Source organism: Pyrgilauda ruficollis, unplaced genomic scaffold (assembly GCF_017590135.1).
Source record: "Pyrgilauda ruficollis isolate IOZ18807 unplaced genomic scaffold, ASM1759013v1 scaffold5, whole genome shotgun sequence".
Classification (NCBI taxonomy): domain Eukaryota; kingdom Metazoa; phylum Chordata; class Aves; order Passeriformes; family Passeridae; genus Pyrgilauda; species Pyrgilauda ruficollis.
Genome location: NW_024526599.1, coordinates 17,870,539 through 17,892,092, shown reverse-complemented (window position 1 = coordinate 17,892,092; position 21,554 = coordinate 17,870,539). Strand labels below are relative to the sequence as shown.

General features: G+C 40.4%; 1 protein-coding gene across 4 annotated transcripts in view; it reads right to left on the bottom strand.

Moving 5' to 3' along the window:
• MTUS1 (microtubule associated scaffold protein 1) overlaps positions 1 to 21,554 on the bottom strand; it is a 116,782-nt gene that overhangs the window by 5,586 nt on the left and 89,642 nt on the right. For 3 of the 4 annotated variants that reach the window (XM_041479812.1, XM_041479814.1, XM_041479813.1), the window contains 4 exons: positions 9,381 to 9,447; positions 1,705 to 1,919; positions 1,078 to 1,183; positions 14 to 87 (listed from right to left, as the gene is read on the bottom strand). In XM_041479812.1, coding sequence (XP_041335746.1) covers positions 14 to 87; positions 1,078 to 1,183; positions 1,705 to 1,919; positions 9,381 to 9,447 — 462 coding nt within the window. Of the gene's footprint in view, positions 1 to 13; positions 88 to 1,077; positions 1,184 to 1,704; positions 1,920 to 9,380; positions 9,448 to 10,217; positions 10,440 to 21,554 lie in introns of those variants that run through there. The other variant, XM_041479815.1, reaches the window with a different exon arrangement.

The window sequence follows — 21,554 nt, the reverse complement described above, 5'->3', positions numbered from 1 at the left end:
GCCCTTAACAAACCTCCAGCAACTCCTGCTTCTCTTTAAAGGAATCTTCAAGCGACTTCCTTTCAGATTCATGGGTACTCTTGAGCTCTAAAACAAATTATTTTTGCAGATTTTTAATACCACATAAGACGTGAAAATTCTTTTTGAAAAGAAACAGCCTGAAGAGCCAGCCTACAAATATATGCTTAGATACAGTTGATGCCAACACAGAACACTTATCATTAACTGATGCAAAGCATTTATGAAGTATCAGATTTATTCCCACTTCAGATTTGCTGAATGTCCCCTCACATATGCATTTCATTAGCCTGTCAGTTTTGGGAGCATTCATCTGCATGCAACAAATGGACTTACTAAGCACAGGTCACATCTGACAAAAGTTGAGTTTATGGAAGGAAACACAGGAAAAATTGAAATTGTATCTTCCACAAACTTCTAAAAAAATTTTTTCTTCCTACTATGGATGCCATGCAGAGGAGTTTGCTCTTTGAAAGCAATAGAAGCATGACCAGTCTTCAAGACAAAAAAGTATCACTGAAAATTTAGCTATCAAGTGGAGTTGGAAGGAGTATGGAAATCATCTTCCCTTAAATCAATGAGATGCAATATCATTTAAACCTGAGCACGTCACCACCCCCCCTCCCTGAAAAACACCTCTGCCACAGTGTACAGCACACAGTGTATAATATTTCTTAACATATCCATGTTGTTATGGAAAGCACACAACCCTACTCATCCTCATTTTCAGTTTTGAGGTGCTCCTTACAGAACTAGGGGCTGGGAGGAATTATTCAGTCACTTGAGATTTTGAGGGCAATTCAGTTCAGTCTTTTACTGCAAGAAAAAGTCACTTTCACTCAAACTGTTTATAAGGTTTCATTCAAATACAATGAGATCATGGTTTTTGCTGTATGTAAAATAAGACTTGTCAGTTCCAAGGGAAGGAATTCAGCCAATGTTTTTAAAGATAGCTTGCCACAAAGAACAGTGAAGTAGATATAATGATCAAAACGCTTGAATACTTTTGTTTGTGACTAGCAGTACTATAGCATACATACTTAAATAAAAAATACTTGCCTGAAAAAGAGGATTCATACTCCTTTTTCAGCTCCTCTACTTTTTCTGAGTGTCTGTTTTCAAGTTCCAGCTTAAAGCTTTCATGTGTGGTATTTAAATTGTCCACCTGCAATATGACAACATGATTTTTCTCCCCTTACATGTATCAACTTAACCCTTGTTTAAAGCATTGTTTCAATGGCTTCATGCACTATGTCAAGTACATTTAAAATGGTCTAGCAGGATTCAAAAGTAGAAGCTAAGCCATGTACAAGACTTAAGAAATGAGAATGATGCCTTACAGTTTACCACTACCAACAGGAAAACATGTGCATCTCTCACACACATGGAGTTGGCAAAGCAAGGTCAGAAGGCAGGTGTGTTTCTAGAAATCTTAAAACTCAAGCTGACTCAAATATCCCATGGAGTTCTAGAAATAACTTAAGCTGGCAGAACACAACCAATCTCCACCACATTTAAACATAAGCTTAAGGTCTGTACAGCTTAGTGTGGTAGTATTTTTATTGCTGCAATGAAGTGGAATTTCACTTTAAATAACCGTTATTAGCAAAACCCACGATTCTCTGAAGGCTCATTTGTAGCAGAAAGCAGTTGCTAGAGAACTTTTCTACTCTGAGTGTCACAAACCTGCTCCTGGAGTTGGGCTTTGTACTTTTCAGCTTCCTCAATGCAGATACTTCGGAGTTTCTCACATTCTGCAGTGTAAAACTGTTTAAGCTTCTCCTCCACCTCAGCTAAGTCATCATTATGCTTCTGGTTTAACTTCTGCAAATACCCTTCATAAGCAACTTGCAGTTCATTCCTGTCTCTTTCCAATTTCTCACAAGCTGCAGAAGTGGTTACTGAAGATGTCAAAAGAAAAGAAGAAAAGAAAAAGAAAGGAACTGGATCAAGTTCAATACAAAAGTCACATCTTCATTTACAGGTATTAAAAACAGTGAACACATTACACAGCAACATGGTTATATACAAATATGATTTATCCATTAAATGTGTGCCTCCAAGGACACATGAAAAGATCTTGACAAAAATATCAAATTCCATATTTCTTAGGTTGAGAATTAATTGAACCCAGCTAGGCCAGGAGCCCACATAAAAAGCACAAGTGTGACAGATTGACATGATATGGAAGGAGGAATGTCTCATGAGAGACACTGAAGAGCTCCAATAAAAAAAAATAATTGCATTTGCTACTTTACCTTATTTGATCCCATTCAGTAGAATATTTGTCAGAGTATTTCACTTTTTGACATATAAACGACTTAGCTAAATTTGAAATACCTAATTTCCTGAAAACCGTATGTTTAATGACACCCATACTCAGATATACAGCAAAGAAGCGATTCTAGCCGGACATGGACCTGATACAGATCTGCCAATCTGAAAGGTACTCTCATGTGTTTATGCCTGAGATATTTAAATATGCAAGACAGAGAATGGTTTTAGGCAAAAAGTGCAGAGTATTAAGAAAACAGAAATGTTGTGTAATTCTCTTTACATCTGCATTAACACAGGTCTGCTAAGAAGGCATCCTAGGTTTGCCTCCCCATATCTGCAACTGCTTGAAAGGCAAAACAGAAGTTAGCAACTTGCATTTTTGAGTTTGAAATTTAGCATTCCCAAGTCCAGCCAGCCAGGCCTGAATAGGAGGAGTCATCCTCCTACTGTTAATATGACTGCAGCAAACGCCTTGTGCAGTTCCAGCTGCACCCAAAGCCTGGAAGCAAGGTGAAACAGCATCTCAGTGTGGTCACTGACCTTGTGCAAAACCGGTTCTATACAGACTCTAGTGCTTTGGTTTAAAATAAATTAGTCAGATGAGTGGCTGTTTAAGAGAAAAATCAACTAAAATGTTAACTTGATCCTCAAAGGCAGGAGAAGTCATGCATGCATGCACTTCACAGCAGACTGGCACACTGCCCAAACAGTGTACATATAAACTCTATGTAAAAGCATGGGAAGAGGCAAGGATTTTGTACAGGCAGTACAGGAAATTCTCATCACAACAGTGTTTGAGCCTTAAGATAAATAAATTACAGTATCCTCAGGGACTGATTCCCAAAGTAGTAATGGGTCAGCTGAAGGGAAAGCAGCCTGCCCCAGCAGAGTGCCTCAAGTTACACGTGCCTTACTCTTCTTTGCTATAGCTCATTAAAAGCATGTGAGTAACTTGATGGGTGACACTTGCACTCTCTTTTAAGGGAACTGTAAAGAGTCCTGGCCCTGCTACAATCACTTGGAACCTGCAGTGGAACAAGAAAGTGTTAAGAGAGCCAGCTGTCCTGCATGGAAATCAATCTACATGTGTGTCTACCTGAATTAGGCTTAACAGCAAGCTTAGCTATGTTGGGTCTGTGCAAAAGATGTGCTGATCTGGACAGATTTAGGCCAAGCTCTTCATTCTCTGACTGGCAATGATGCAACAGAGGCTCAACTGAAACCTACCACAACATTATCTGCAACTCAAGCAGATTTCACAGTTTTTACTACTTTCTGCAGCAGCACCAAAAGAAGTTTTTGCTCCCCTATCTTTATTAGAAGTTTCACAAACTTCTCTTAAAACTGCTCTCTTAGGGAAAGGAAAAAAAAAATTAGCTTTCACACTTCTACCACATTGCAGGGGCATGAAGTTATTGAATATATATATATATATACTCTACATTGCCACATTTTTGGAGAAGAGGCAACATCATTGTTAGGGGACATTATATTACAATGCCAAGAACCAGGCAGCAATCCAAATGGAGGTATTACACAGCCAACCACGTGCAGATGGAGCTGACCTTCTACAGCAGAGTAAGGGCATAGCTGAGAGGCAGGCAGCTTGCATGGCTCAGCGGAGGGAACTGTAGCAAAATGGTTCAAATGATCCACTTCAATTCAAACCAAGAGGAAGAAGCATCAAATTCCTTATTTGCAAGGCCAGAGCTATTCATTTGCCTCCAGTTAGCCAGAAGAATGTGCTGCCTATCGTTGCCTTATCTTTAAATGTCAGCATGCAGAACTTCAGATGATGCAAAGCACTTCAGAAAAAAAGCAAATAGCAAACCACGCCTTTGTCAAAGAAAACAGACGCATCAGTTCCCCTTCAGGCAGTTTGCAATTCAGATTTATGAGAGGACTAATGTTACAAAGGCAAACAAAACACTTTTGAAATTGCACTAGCAGTTAAAAGCTGTTACCATAAAGGTAACTCTGGCCTCCACAAAGCTGGAGGCTGCAACGCCTCCTTGCAGATCACAAACCTGACTTATATCCCTGCCATCCAAACAAGAAGCAGAATTCCTACACAACCAGTGAGCTCCCAGTATCATGGTGGTGTAAGAAACTGACCATGGTTTTTCCTGACTTCACAAAAAACATCAACTAAAGAACTGTAAATTTGAAATTATGAGATGTCCCATAAACCAAAGCTTGTCTAAATATTTGAGATTGAAATGTTTGCAGCGAGTATTTTGCATAGCCCTATCCGTCTGCAGACTGAATCATGTATTTTACAACAGCTCTGCTTTTTTTAAAGAAAGTGCCTTTTTCATGATTTGTCACAAATTCCTTAATTTGTTCATTTAGCCACTGACTAACCAAACTGGATTGCTGCTCAGCTGAAAAGTATTCTCATTGAACTCATGCTAAACATTGAAGAAAAATTTGTAACTGGAACATGTGCTCTTCCAGTAGCAAACACACAAATCTATTTCAGCTTCCTGTCAACTTCAGAGATACCTGAAGTGCATACTTCAGAGTTTTTGTACACTGCTGCTGTGTTTCCTTTCCCTTCTTGAAGTGCTTTTCTCCACGATTCCACATCTTTAGACAACAAGCCTTGAGCAAAAGAAACCCAACAGGAAACAAATGGTCCAACAGGAGGGAAAAATCAAGCCATAGAAATGAAAAGATGCACTATTTGTTTGTCTGTGAATTTTGCTCAACCACAACCTTTAGAAATCATAGGAAGTTTCTGAGATTTGGTAACAGCAAATCTTCACAGCAAAAATGCTGGTTTTGATGTGTAAAATTACCCTTTATTTGTAGTAGTTAACATCATCCACTTGCATCTTGGGTATTTCACTACAAAGCTTTTTAAGTGCAAAAATCATAAAACAAATGCCTGCAAGAGCAGCATGGAGAACCAGGCACATGGCAACTCCCTGCATAGTGCAAACAGCAGCACGCCCAAACCACAGCAACAGGGGCTGCAGCTGAAGGAGAGGACTACAAAAGTTGCCTTTGTATCTCCAAGAAAGATATTCTGTATTTTCACTAAAAGTGATAGCCAAGACATAAGACCTTAAAATTGTGCAGCATCTCCTTTCACTGTTTTTTTCTTGTTCTAATTATAAAACCATCATCCAAATTCAGCCCTTATGGCTAAACTGCTTAGATGAAACATTTTTCAACTTACATTTCCCTAAAAGCTACCATAACCATAGTTCTAAGATAAAATATAATGGATTTTTTGGAACCCTGAATTAAATGGTTCGCAAACAGTAGTTATCTTCATAAAATTGTCCAAGTCACTCACTGGCCTAGTTATGATTTATGAAAAGGCCTTAGATCGTCTGAAATTCTAAACCAGAGTTCACTAGGACAGTAAACTGTCAGGATTTTAATAGATGTGGGGGGTGTGAAATGGGGATAATTACTACAAAAAAAGCCCAAGTATTTGGTACTACATGATACTACACTGCACTAACACTTAATTGCTCAAATCTTGTATTTCACATTACAAGCTGTATGTTCACCTGACCAGTAAGTCTGCTACAGACAGGCTCATTTCCTTCTCTATACAACACATATTTTTGTATCTACACAGTAATTAATTCTTGGTATTGGCAGATTATCAATATTGAAATTTCTTTTACCCAAACATGCTTTCAAGTTTATGACTAGGTTTCTCTTGGTGTTACTTCCATAATGAGACTAATTATACAGGACATTAAACCACATTGCATATTTTTGTTCTTGGGAAAGTTAGACAAGGCAGGTAGCCAAAAAAGCCTGCTTTAAGCAACATTTAAGCAGGTATGATTGAACAAATAACGTGAAGCACTCACTTCTCTGCTGGGAAGTAAATTCACATCCCCCATGCTGCAAACACTACAAGTGACAGAGTGTTCAAGCAAGCAAACAGGCAAGTCTGTGAAGTGTGGCAAGTCAGGCCCTGTCTCAAATAAGTGAAAGAAGCATCTACCTATTATTAAATATTTTTAATGATCACCTTAACCTGAAAACCAAATCACATTCACTGTAAAACACAGCAGTCTCTTCTATCTGAACTTCCAAAGCATCTTGAAGATAATTTAGTAATAAAAAAAGAACATGAAGGTATTCTGAAGGAAATACAGTTTATCAATTGCCATGCAGCAGCTGGAGGTGAGAGAGAGGGGTTTGGCATTTGGCTGCCTGTCCAGGGTACACACAGGTCTCTCCAGGCCATTTTACAAATGGAAATGTTCAAAGGGCCAAGGTTGGCGCCAGCTGAGTCAACTTTGCACCTGCTATTTTGTAGCAGGACTCAGCTGGATCACATCCAGCATGGTTGCAAGGAGGATCTGAAACAATTTGGAGTGCAATTGATTCAGAGAAATAGTTTCATACCTCTCAAGAAACATGCAGCCCTTGCAATTTCTACTTACATAATTAAACAAGTAACTAGAAGTTTACACACTAGCTTGCAACTTAAGAAGAGAAACATTGACAAGCAGGACATCTGGCTGCTCCAGGCTCCCAGAACTATGGTGCTTACATTCAAAGTACAGAGTTTAGTGTTTGTAGCTGGAGATTTTAAGGAAGTCCAAGTTCAGAACCCAACTGTTACTGAATTTGAACTCCCTTTGGAAAAGCCCATCCCCAAACACCTATCACTGCTAATCCTTGCATGTGTTTCCAGCTACTGAGAGTAGAAAGCATTATCTGGTAACCATCACCCCCTGGCTGGCACAGTCACATCCTGGGACAGGAATGCCTACTTAAACCATTAAACAAAAAGGTATTTTGGTAGAAATGGTCATTCACAATAATCCAGCAAAAAACAGACCATCTGACAGCAAGTCAATTTGGTCTTGCAAGGTAAATCAAGGAGCTTGGGAACGTGCACAGATAAATTTCGAAGTAAGAAACTGAGATGTCTAAACTGTACAAGCTTCAGGATACTCTCAAACTCAGCAACATGCAGGGAACAGGCTCCACTGGGCTGTGCACACCTGATTCCTCTTAGACTGCCTGTCCCCAAACTGCAAATCAACAGTCATTAAAAACATGGCAGCTGGGACTCCACAAAACATCTACATGGCCAAAATAAGACTCAAACTGCACTTAACTTTCCCAGCAAAGGTATGCTTAGATCATACTGAATGGAAATCCACACTACATACGTCAAAACAGTCTATGGAACTCTTAAGTACAGCTGTATCAATTTAACAGTGTTAACAGAAAGCTGATTAGCAGGTATGTATTTAAGCAGATTATTTTCAGCTAAAGCTACAGTTTTAGGAATGCTTTTCTCACACCTTGTCAACAAATTATTAACTTAACTTCAAAAAAAAACCCAAACCAAGTTCTTTTTAAAGGTAGATAGAATTGAAGACCTGGGCAGTTTTTCACTTCTGTAATTAAATCCACTCCCTTTACATGCTGAGGAGAGCAGTACAGACAGGCTAGACGTGTGACGTGGTTAAGACAAAGGAGCTGCATGAAGATAAATAAATGCTTCACGAAACCATGGTCTGGAAACCTTACAAAGGGAAGTGAGCCCCAGGCTGCCATTCAGATGCTCCTGCAGAACTGACCCAGGAAGGTCAGCTCCCTAAGGGGAACAGCTGACAATAGCAGCCAGCATCCCTGTCTCAGAGCACTCAGGTGTCACACATCCATCAAACACAGTTGCATTTGAAGTTTTTTTCTAGTTATCAACCTACTGAATGGCCCATGCTTGCAATGGGAGTTTCATTTATGAGCTCAGCAGGCTTCTAATCAAAGCAGGAAGATAACAAGTTTATGGAAAGCTCATTTAAGCATGAGGCATCCTTACAAAGAGCTAAGCATTCAAAAAAAAAACCCCAAACCCCACCAAAACCCTCAAATGTGGTAAACGGGCAAAAGTGTTGGTCAGCTTTTGGTCTACCCATCTAAGCAGAATTTTCCCTTTCTAGATATGTGATAAACATAGTACCTAGGATGATAATGGAAAAATAATATTAAAGATGCAAACACAGAGAAGGAAAGAGACTTTTTTGTTCTGATAGCAATCCTTCTGAAGTAATTTCCTTGAGGGAAACAAATGGGGTTGCTCAGAGAATCACATTAAGTACATAAATAAAAAGAAATCTGGTTTATAAAGTTTATAACACAACTTCTAAGTGATGCAAGAAGGCCTTTTCCACATCAAAACTCTAGTCCTGTTGTCACTTTGGAGTAATAAAAACATCAGTTGCAGCTGATGGGGGACACCACCCTTGCACACTGCTACTCCTTCCTCTTTTTCTGCTCGAGTCCCAGTATTCTTTCAGTCACGTACTGAAGTCAGGGCAGGCAGCTTTGGCAAAACAGCACTACCAGCCAATAGTTTCAGCTGGCTTAGGTCCCCAGACAGCTCACTGCATTGGTGGGGACATGGCTGCCTCTGCAGCAATGCTGGCACAAGGAGGACAGAGGGATGCAAGGGCAGGGGAAGGCCAGGCTCTTTCAAAGCCGGCCCCTACTGGGACCTGCCTGGAACATCTGCTAAGTTCAAATACATTACATGGAGCTACCACTAACTGCAGTTAAATCAAGCTTCAAAGTTGGCAAAACTAGCCCCTGCACATAATAGCTCAGTTTCATGTTATAGCCATCCACTAGGATGAGTTCAAAGATTTCATCTCATCAGCCTGAAAGCATTTCCTTCTGTTAATTTTACACTCATTCACCCACAGGTCACTAAGGCAAAATGCAGATTTTGCACAGTATGTTTTACAGGTTTATGAATTTTTTGCCAGCAAATCTCTAGAAGACAGCATACAAATGAGTTAGGGATCAAGCAGAAGTATGTATGCTGTCAGCCATCCTCCCATTTTTTAGAAGTGAGTGCTTTGGTCATCAGACACATGTTTTGTAAGGAGGCCCTGCAAGGCACAGTCAGATCAGTGCCAGGAATTCGGTGAACCTGGGGTCACGCTGTCAGGGCTCTGCAGCACTTAAAGCATCTGAGCGGAATTCAGTCAGGGAATTAAATGACTGCCATTACAGTACCAGGGCATCTGTCTTCTGCAGATCTGCTTTGCTGCATTTCTGTTCTCATGATGAATGCACAAATAAATTCTTACCTAGTTCTCCTCGAAGGTTAAGTAGTTCTTGAGATAACTCTTTCCGCTGCTTCAGTGCTTCCTCCCTCTGCAGAGAAAAGAACAAAAAACCCAAATGTTTGGTTACTAGTGGTCTGAGCAGGGCACCCTCCAATAATTAACTTCCATGTGCTCTGTAGGAAAAACAAGAGGCAGGAGCAAGAAGCCAAGATATGACTCATTTAGGATAACAGTTCAGCTGTTACAATATACACAGATGTTCTTCTGTTGTTAAGGAAGTTATACTTTAAAACAAAGAACAGCTTTTTCCAGGACAGCTCTGCAATTAAAATCCTACTTTGCAGCAATTAATTATATATTTTATGGTGGGTGTAGCAACATAAGCCTCCAGAACAAATCAAGTGGTAGATGTCAAGTGCACAGAAGAATAGTGTATATGTGAAAGAAGCATGCATTAAATATTTATCTTAAGCTTACTCAAACAGAAAACCATCAACTTTGCTAAATGCTTAGTCTTCCATGAAGAAAAGGCACAGCCCTGTTCAAAGTTGAATACAACCCACCCCGCCGCTCGCAGATCCTAATGTTAAGATAGATGGTGTTTCTTATACGGAGAGAAGCACAAGGCACGTGTGAACAGATCGCAACAAAGCAGAAGCACCCATCTCCCTGCTTTCCCCAGGAGCAGTGCCCTGGCCAGGAGGCGGCGGCCAGGCCGCGGTGCCCGGAGCCGCAGCGGGCGGCGGCGGAGCACAGCCGGGGCAGAGCCCCCGGCCCGGCGGCACCGCCTCACGCCACGAGCGGAGGTGACAAGGTCCGCGCTCCCGGCCGGCTCCCTGCGAAACAAGCACTCATTACCCTTGCTGCAGCACACTGAGAATAGAGGCACAGCTTGCTGCTAGAGCAGCCCATCTTCCAGCGCCGGCAGCCCCCCGCTCGGCCCCCCGGCCCTCATCGGCGACGCGCGGGTGGCGGCGGCACCACCGAGCCGGGCAGGTCTGGCCAGGGCCGAGCGTCAAGGCTGGACCTTGCCTCCGCAGGTTATCCTGCGTCCGCGCCCAGCGCTCCCGACAGCGGCAGATACTGCAGCTTCTGCAATTGGCACAAGCAGCCAGCGATTACTTAAAGCCACAGCCCTTCTTTTATGAAAGGCGAGCCCAGACATTAGATCGATCGATCTCCACTTGCTCCGACGGCAGCCGGGATCACCGAGGGAACACTGCCCTTCTCTGCAGACAAGCGAGCTTATTTTTAGCTGTTTCGAGCTTGCTGTACGCTGCTTCACACTTAATTTGTTGATGCAAAAATAAGCCACAGGAGGCCTAAACTGAATGGGAGAGCCACAGATACAGCAGCTTTGCTGCTGCCAATGCCCAGGCTTAGGTTCAATAGCCCCGGCGCACAAACAGCTTGAAACTCACCCTGCAATCCACAGACTTGGCCACAACTGAGCACAATAGATGAATTTGTAGACTGGTCGAGCCACACCTACAGCTGGTTCTCCCCAGGGAGAACCTCACCTTTACAGCAAACTCCCCCTCTGCCCTCGGTCACTCTCACTGCAGCCTAACCACAGGTTTACATCTTAAGAGCATCCTGTCCTGGAGGCAGGGAATAGTCACTGCACGTCTGCAGAACAAATAAAGCAGTAAAATACACCATTCTTAAGAAAAACTAGAAAGAATAAGCACCCAAAGCCCAGTCATGTATTAAGGTCTGACACAAGACTAATCAAAATGAGTAATTTTTATGCTATGCACTCATTTGCAAGTTTTAGGAAATAATTATGCAGCTGTAAAGGCTGGTTAGAAGAAACTGCCAGCCCTTTACCAGAAATATTTGTATTTTTGACCTTGTATGAGAAAGATTCTCCTTTAATCACTCAATTTAAGAAGTCTTAACAATTCTTTGGACACTACACTTTGATAGGTCTATTAAGCAGCTGTGTTGCAGTTTTATATTAAGCACTTAGAGGCTTTTTACAGTGTCAGTGGGCTAAGATTGAAAACCACGCCTCACCTCCACAGTAAATTCTCAGGAGAGCAGAGAGCTCAGTTATTGAAAGGACGTGCCCTGCTCTTCCCTGCTTCTCTGCTCAGAAGGGAGAGATGAGTCATCTCACTCCTGTTCAACGCCAGTGCTCCCACTATGGACACAGCATCTGATGATGAAAATGGGAATGCTACAGTGAGTTATTTGAGTTGCATCCTTGGGACACAACCTGCTTTTTTCCAGCCCATTTTGTCAGTAAAAGATCTCAAATTCTCCCCAGTGGCTGTACCGTGCTGCAGACCCTTTGGACATGCGAACATTTTTGTTTAGTGTTTCCAAATGGACTTCTTCACGGTCTACACATTTTGTATTTGCTTTCAGTTAAAGACATTTGATGTGAAAAGGGCATGTATGATCAGCATATACCAAGGACTAACAAGAGGCTAAGACTAAAAATCCAAACCAAAATCAAATAACACTGCCTTAGTAATCTTTTTCATGTTTCTTGCTGCTCCTAAGCCCTGTTGCTTTTTATTGGTGGTGCCTCAGTTCATCTTGCCCATTCATAGTTTAACAAATCCAAAAAATCCAGATGGATTTGTATCCTCACCTCCTGCTCTTGAATACCTTCAGAAAAAACCTGCCAGCCTGAAATGAGAAGACCAAGTTGCTCATATGGATAAGCAGCCATCTAAAGTAGTCAGACTGACTAGCAGCTAACTTCGTCTATTTTATCTAAGTTCTGAGAGAATTGAAGCTGCAGGTATGGGGGTTTCCCCAAGAAAACTTTAAAGTTTCCAAAATCTGAAATCTAAATGCAGTAAAATACAAAAAGCACTAGAATAATCTAGTAAGGACCTATCTTCAGTATCTAATTTAAGGTATGCATATGCTTTGGGCTGGAATATCCAGCAACCTTCCAGCTTATGCTTAGCATGATTCTAGTTGAAAAATCAATACCAGAACCAAGTTGGAGCATACAGGATCGAGCAATTTTGGCATTGTTATCCAAATAAATCCAGCAATAAGGATCATCCTCATTTAGTTGTCAGAGACTCATGAGGGATCTTCATACCCCTTTACAGTTTCTTCTGGTACAATTTATGAATTTATGTGAGGATCAGGTAGATTGCTTGGTACCTATTTTTTTCTTTTTTACAAAGAATCTATTTCAGGTTGCACTTTAACCAAAACTCCCCCCTTCCATAAACACAGAAGCTACAGGAAAGAACAAGAACAGAGTTTAGGGATAAAACATTTGCCACAGGCAATATTAGAGCAGTGCACCTCTGCCATTGAATGCTACAAAAAGTTCTCAGCATAACAAGGGAGACCTGGACGTTTCTTGTTCTGAGGAAAATTAGCCAGTTAAAAAATCCTTCAAATTCTGAAAATTTGACAAGTTCAGGTAGACATATGCCCCACAGCAAAGACACTTGGGAAAGTGAGGCCCAAGGCAGAAGGTTAAAGAACACAGCCGCTTCAAGACGACAAAAACTACCAAGTCAGGAATGGAATAAATTAAGAAGTTTGTAATTCAGGTTTGTTTTGTTGGCAGTTATGCAGCTCAATTACAGACTTAAGAGTATTTTTCCTGGCAACTAGCTGTTTTTGCTACAGCTTGAGATTCAAACAGACCAGCCTAGGGTCATTTTAGATACAAACAAGGGTGAGGACCTATCACTGTCTGAACAGTTTCCACTGCTCTGCTTTGAAAGCAGGAAGCTCTACAAAAGTCCACATTCCAGAATGAGCAAGAGGGATATTTGTACCAAGCACACAAACAAACAGCCTTCCTGGCTACATACCTATATCAAATCTTCACATAAGACAGACCCAAGTTACCTCCAAGACATCAGGTTCTGAGCCATTCTCAAGCTAGAATACTTGGGCATTTCTCAAGTATGCCACAGCAACTTTGCAGACCACAAATACAAGAGCATGAAGTTTTACAGCAAACTGGCAACTTTGTATTTCCTTGAGAGGATGTGCAACTAGCCAGACTAACCATTCCAGGTTTCCCAGCACACTCCTGCTCCTGGCCAGGTGGGGTGATATTGGCGTGCGAGCCCCATGTTCTACACCTGCAGATCAAGGCTTTGAGAGGCACAGATAGGCTGTGCCTGGTCAAAAAGTCCTAATCACCTTTTTTAAGTTTTTACTCCATGTTAAAGCTGCAAATCCTTCAACATTTACTCAATATAAAAAAAGCAAATGACGGCAGAAAACGGGTTTTGAGTACGTGTGTCCAAATAAACTAACATTGCCCAATCTGGTAGTAATTATCCAAACATTACCGTTCACATTTTAAACAAGCACATTCCTTTGGGAAACAAAATATGTACTCTTTTGGAGCTGTACTAAAGAAAGAAAAATTCAAAAGAACCAGTAATGAAAAGTTCACATTTGCAAACCAAACTACAGTAATTGTTTGCTTTTTAAATTTTTAGCAGCTATATCACACTGATACCGATGTGATAAGCCAGCTGCCACAGTTGCCTAGTCTACCCCAGTAACAAATTTAGAAGAAGCAATATAGATTGCTGCAACCAAAAAACTGCCAAGCACTGGTACGTTGCAAAGGAAGAGACACAACTCACTTTGAGGCCATGAAATACCCCAGGGAATCAGGCCGTGTTGTGGGAATTTTCCCATGACACAAATGGAGCAGCCATCCTGGAATGCTCATCTCAGTGCTGGGATGCAAGCTGGTCCCTGCCCAGGGAAGGTGGAGAAGGGCTCTGACAATGCCAGTACCGAGCCCCTGCAGTGTGCAGACAGGACGAGCAGCTCCAGGTCTCAGGCAGAGCGCAGCAGCTGAGCCTCTCACCGGTGAGACTGGCAGGTGGGAACATCTCTGACTGGAAAGGCTGGCATCAGCCTTCTAGTTTCCATCAGCAATAAACAAGTAATTTCAAGACTTAGAACTTAAAGGAGTAGAAAATTAAGTGTTAAATATAAAAGCATCGTAATGCTCTTTTCAAAAAGCATTTTATAATAACAGACTAAATAAAATTTGTTCAGAGTGCATAAAACAAATTAATCAATGCAAAGAACGGAAGCACTTAAATATGTTTTAGTATCATACACAGGGTCAAATTAATTCTATTCTTGGAAAGAAGAGTCTGGTTTTTGTAGGCCATTTACTGTCAAACCAAACCACAAGCACTTACGCCTAAAATTAAACTTAGAGACAAATGCTGAGCATTTAAAAAACTTAATAAATTAGTAAATTTGCAAGCACTTCTGTAACATGTATGGTTACACCCTACTGGAGATGTGCTGAGGTTGTATGAAAAAAAAACATGATAATTTAAATATTTTTTAATACTGGTACAGTCTCAATTGTCAACAGGATGTCTTTCTCATCCAAGAAGACATTCCTCTTGGGTATGAAGCATTAGATATTTATGTCTACTCCATCCTTGTGCTGCTCCAGTCATAAAAACATGATCACCATCACTGGCTGTAGTGTAGAAATTGAGTCATATCTTTGCATAAACTCCAGTCACTCGTGTGTCATCAGCTACAGCCTGAAGGTAACTAGGAAGGGACAACAAAAGGGCCATTCATATCCGCTTTGAAGTATGACATTTGACTTGAGGATTTTGGTCCTTATACCACAGTATTTCTACCTGTCCCTGTTCCTTCTTTCCTAGGAAAATCCAGTCCTCTAAGTAAGTCTTTTCATTAGATATTAACAATTTTAGAAATTGATTTCTTATAAACTCACCTACTCCGTACCTCACTTAACACCCCCTTGCAGAGTGTCAGTTCCTCTGCATCACTCAATGCAAAAGCAAGCTAAAGACATGAGCCAAGGAAGCAGTACAACAAACAGGATTTACACTCTGCTCTGTGCATACTTTTGAAAGGAGCAGCAGACGATTACTGTGATAAAATAAAAAATGTCATTAACCATCTCAAATCAAGAAATATACAGTGAAGTAAATACTTCTGATTTACTCTCGGCCTCATTTGTGTTATGCACTGCCTTCTTACCACATGAAATATGCCATCAGTTTTCACCTTGACATACTTCAAGCAGAATTCAGACTTGGAATACAGCATTTACATGGTTAGCTGATGGAGATTTACTGTGATTTCTAATATTTTACTTCTTTTGTCTACTAGGTACATCTGTGGAGAATCAGATGGTTTTCCCTGATGTTTAGTGTACGAAACACTAAAGCAGAAAACATTACAGCAGAGAACCAGCCAAACAGGATTCCTATGAGTCACTATGTATTTAACACATTTACTTGCGGGCTCTTTATGCATTTGCAAACTTTACATAGGATCATAGGCTCTAAGTTATCTTTGTTTTCCAGTTTAGAAGTCATGCCCACCTTCATGCAATAGCCCTGCAAAGACAGGTCCAGATGTGATAATATGGGCTATTTGATTTTACTTCTCTGTAACAGCCTGCTTGCTACTTTACAGTTTCTGAATGCTAAGATGAGTTCTCACTTCTCACACAGAATGACTCCTTCCTTCCCTGTAGAAACTTCAATCTCATAAAAACTAAGTTTACCTCATCTAAGTGATTACTTATTGCTCAGCATTTTGTTAAAGCTTTCTGTCTCAGTCCAACTCATCTGAATGACACAGTAGCCACCAGATACCTTGTAACTTTGACAAGTTATACTGTCACTATTTTTCTCACATCTATAAAACTGTTATTACCATTATAAAGTTACTCAAAATGTTGTAATAAAAGCCTATGCTTGAGCATAATATGCACTATTAATTTCATTTTTAAGACTGTTTAGAATTTCACCTGAAAAGGTAGTACAAATCAAGAAGGAAACAAGATTGAAACATGTTGCTTTCTTTTTTCTACTAACTGCTCCCTTAAATTTTGCAATAGATACTCTATTTTGTTCCTGTCATTAATTCTTCAGCTTCTTGGAAAAAAAAAATACAAGAAATAACAAGGTAGTTATGAAAATCAGGTTCTTTGTGGAAAGCAGCACTGGTTGCCTGAAACATGAAGTTTGTTTCAGTCAAAGGTTTTTTTTTCCAAGACACCTTTTGCTAGGAGTAGCTACAGCACAGGACTCCCAATTCTCTTCAGCTGCAACCCATTCTGAATACTCAGGTGTACCCTTTAAATTGCTTAACTGACACATCTTCTAAAAGGTTATTTCTGACACATCTTCTAAAAGGTTATTTCCATCAGAGCCTAGTTTCAGAGTAATTAATGGATTAAAATGTTTTTTCTGGATGTTAGCGCTCACAAATTTTTAATCTGTTGCCACAACATTCTTGTTCATTCATACCACATTTTATAGAGACATTGAGAATCATCTGAAACTTTCTTGCTTTCCAACTACTACCCATCAGACACAGGCTTCCAGAGCCTAGGTCTTCTCCACAGGGGGAAACTACAGTGGTATTACTCAAATACTCTGTTACAAAACAAAACATATCTGCATTCCTCAAAATCAGGATATGACATTTTGACTTCTGATTTTTCTTTTTTCTTTTTTTTTTTCAAAGTAAGCACAAAAATTATCTCAATTACATATCCTTGTCTCTTGTAAAAAGTTATGTCCATATTTTGGGAAGCCAGATACACCTGGTATGAAAAGTCTAAAGAAAACTGGCCAGGTTTGATGTTAACTTCCAGAAAATCAAAACTAAATGTTTTCCTCAAAGACAGCTGCTCTAAACAACAGGACATATAGGTCAAAAGATGACTGTTCCAAAACTCTTGGGGTCTAGTGATGCAATGTGTACTTCTGCCCCTTAACCTAGATATGCACTTCTCATTTGATAAATATAAACATTTTCTGCTGAACTTCCACAAAGGCCAGGACAAACATTTCTGATAGATGTGCTCATGTATTCCGAAATGGAAAAAAACCCAATTTTAAACTGCTAAGTTCCCAAGGAAACTAGTATCTTGACTCTTACGATCATGCATATGTCAGGAAATGCCAGTTACAACAGGTCATATACTAATGGCTAATTTCTATTTCCACCTAGAAATGCTGAAGCCTGCTCGGTCACATCATTTCTAGCATATTCCTCATGTTCTTTCCTGTGTCACATTCACAATTAGTGTTACCCACTGTCAAGGCTCTATACGCCTCAAATGGCCTTTTCCTCTACTAAGGAAACTTCTTAAAGATGGCACCACAACATTTCCAAGTAAAGTCTGGCCAGTAAATAGCAGCATTGCCATGACCATACCAAGAAAAGCACAACAGTGAAACGGAGTTTCTTTTCATCTCTATAGTACCCTGTTTCACAGATACAAATTTGAAGCCCATTTCCGTATCAGAATCTGGAGAGAATTACTGAGATACTTAATTTGGATTAGTTTATTAAACTAGAAAAATAAAAATGGATATTCATAACTAAACATTTTATAATCTAAATATTTTTAACAGTTTATGTAGTTCTGAATGTAGCAGTTAATGCACTAAAATGAGAAGATGAAATATCTATCAATTCACACTTTGAATGGTTACAAAGCCGTTCTAATTACATATTACCCTTTCATTTGACAGCTAAATCTGCCTTAGACAGACAAATCTGAAACTAGTTTTAAAACCAAGCTAGTACCACACTGCTAAAACAATCAATCACCCTCCACTCCAAAAGATGTAAGAGTTTATACACAGCAGAGAGCTGGAAGTTAGAACAGCCCTGCCTCAGGGCTCACACAGCCTTGGGGGGCAGCCTTGAGGGGCTGAACACCTCTCGGGAGGCAGGAAGCAGAGGCTCAGGCAGGAGCTGCCACAGCCTCAGCCTTGTCAGCTGGTGATGTACTGGGGTTTTTTGCCTCCCAAGGGAGCAGCTGGCTCCTAGCCACAGCTGCAGACCTCTCAGGCACACATTCTCACCCCACCCCAGCACTGGCAGTTCTTCACTTCCACTCCTTCCCACTGTGAACCACTGCATGGGGACATACCCAAAACACTTTCGACTTGGACAGACCTGTAAAACTAGACCCACAGTAATTTTTTTTACTAGCTTCTCAAAGAAGCCCAAGCATACACAAGGGCTAGGGAAGAGAGGCAAGAGTGGCATCCCCAACCTGACTTATCATAGACATGCTAACTACGTATTTAAAGCATCTCTGAACATATCTCTTACTGAAGGGACAATACATTTAAAATGAATACTAGTGGAAGTTAAAAGATCAAAATGATCAAATGCAGTAGTGCAAATTTCAGAGCTCAGTGCCGTTGAAGGTTAATGGAAAACTGCTTTCCTTGGCACTTCATGTGCTTATGGTAAATGGCCAATTTCACCATTTCCTCTGTACTGCCACTTTTCGTTTCTTGTTTGAACTTAAAAAAACAGGAAAGTAGTCATGAAGTAACAGGAATTACCAGGGGATCAGGGGAAGCACAGTACTCTAGAAAGAGTCAACTTGCTTTTGTGATTAGTGTGCAGTTTAACCTGTGTTCCTATCAGTGCCAGCACACACGCAGCTGTCCAACAATGGAAAAACTCCATGTTCTCATCAGCCACACTTTTCATTGCCATCAAATACTCTGGATGCCAAGATTGGTTTTCCGTCTAGCATTAACCCAACAATAGCTCCTGCGAGGCAGAAATCAGACTTTTAGGATTTCTTAACTCAGAAGAGTCTCGGTAAATGTAGCTAAGCATAGACACCCTCCCCACCCTTCCTAAAGAAACACCAAGAGATCAAGAGGGAAAATTTTATCACCAGAAGCAGCTGTTACTATTGACAGCTCCAAGGTAACTCTTGCAACAAACAGGTTTGAGTTCAGGGTTTTTTCAGAGATTCCTGCTCAGCTAGAAACATCAGAGCAGCATTGCTCAATCCCATTTAACCCTTTGAGCCTCTCAACCTCACTCCAATGGGCTAGCTGCAGTTTTGACAGAAGTCATTGCCAGCAAGTCCTGATTTTGTTTGCAACTATATTCTACTTCACATGAGCTCATAAGAAACAACTTTAATCTTTTGTGCAGAAACATATTGGAAACTCTTGGGGAAGAAAAGAAAAAAACAACATGACAGTAAAACCTAACAAATCTAACAGCCAAATCATATCCCAGTCACTTCAGCTTTGGCAGTAAAGCAGGAGAGGCTGCAGCAGATTTTGCCAAGAGGCTCATGCTCGGCTGCCCAGCCTTGAAGTGACCCAAGTGCTCACTCCAGTACTTTACTCCATTTGGCCAGGCAGCCTGTCCTTCACCCCATCTCACCCTCACACTGGCTCTGACCAAACATTTGGACAATCCACGTCACCACCTGGCATTTCTTTGCAAAGAAATGCTCCTTTATTATGCTGGTTTAGCTTTCTGGTAGTGGTGGGATGAATTGGCTTCCTGTACAGACAGAGCAGCACCAGAGGAGTCCAGAGCAGGTCCTCCCTCTGGTTCCAGCAGAGCTGTTTCTTAGGCTGCATCATGTCACTTCACACTTGCTCCAGCAGGAAGAATGGAAGCACAGCTTTGCTCCTCGTGTAATCAGCTAAGCATGGTTTTTAATTTTTTTTAAAAAAGACAGAGAAGCTGAGGCTACTTTCAGTTGGCTCTGCAGTAGTTAACCTACGAAAACCTACCTCATGAGTTACAGCCTAACTTGAAATTTTTCCCTGAGTTTATCCAGAGTTTGAAAACTACATCAAAGGGTTCCCCAAGTGATACTTCAGGCAAATAATCATATGGGCAGCTCAGACTGTTAGCTGTACCAGACTCCACCCCTCACCATAAAGGAAAAAACTCAAACAAACAGACAAAATTAAAACTACTCTTCACAGTGTTCCCTTGAACAGTGAAATCCTTCAGGATGTTTCCCACAGCTAACTAACAAGTAGTGCTTAAGTATTCCTTACAGCACCACGGCAGAAGAGTCCTTGTCATCCCTGTGGTACTTCCACGAAAGTAAGGCAATGAGTCTTCAGCAAGTATTTGTCTTACCCCAGGAAAGGAGAGAGCAATCTCAAAATCAATAACTGGTATGAAAATACATCACTGTGTCATACCTAGCTCAATTTCATGTGCTCAAACTTAACTGTCCAAGATTAGTAATTTTATATAATTTGATGGAGATATTTTTTCTTTCCATCTGCAAAAGACTAACAAAAAGAAATAAGGAGCAAAATCACTAGTTTCTTCCATGCAGTTCTCTCTTCACTCCTTAAAAATCACTTCTTCCTTAATTAAACCCCTGAATATTCTTTAAAAAAACCCACATTTAGGCTAGAGTAACCTGTAAAATAGCCCAGAAGAAGCAAATTAGTATGATGGGCTTCTTCTTGCTAAACATGACATTTGTCAAGTATTTGTGAGTTTTAAAATGTTGCAATAAAAATATTGGAGAGAAGAAACTAGGCCAAGACATTTAATTTTAAGAGTTACTGAGAAACTCATTGTGCTTATTCTACCATAATAAGAAGATTTTGCAGAAGTTTAGCGGGGAGAGTTTCACTTAAAATTTCACAATATCATGTGAGATGAAAGGCATCCAAAAATCCTGTATCAAATTGCTTTGAAGATCTCAAACTAGTTCCTTAGGCAGAGAAAGGTGCTTCAACCAAGAGTTTAAAAAAACCCAATCAAACCAATCCCAGAAAACTGGCTAAGAGCCACTGCTCTTAAGAGTTGAACCAGACTAAGAGATAAATGCAGTATTTTTAGATTAAATGAAAGCAAGCAGATATTATCCCATGAGAATGTTACATTTCTGCCAGAATACTAAGACAATTTAGTGGTTTTTGTATACAGACTGTAAAATCACCACATAGCAGAAGAGTTGAAAGGAAACTGATACCAATCTCACAACATTAGTTATAAATGCAAGTGAAATGGCTATTAAAGCCTGCATCAGCTGTGCAGTATAAATCTATAACTAATTTCCTTGACTTCACATTTTTCTTTTCTCAAAAGTTTTCAAAGCAGACCAACAGTTTCTAGTGTAGTATCAAACTGATTAAGTCATTACATATTCCAAACAGATTAGAAACATTAAGAATAAGCCACATCCGATTCATTCCACTCTGTAATTCCAGATGCAGTTCTGTATTTTTATTAGTAATTTTAAGACCCCATCAACAATGCAGGATTCAATAAATAAAACTGTAACAACTCAGACTTTCTTCTGAGTAGCTCAAAAACATATCCACCCCTTAAATACTCTTCCATCCAATGTCAGATAACAAAGCAAGGCCATGTACATTATCTGTTGAAACTAGTCTTTCCTACAAGGGCAGA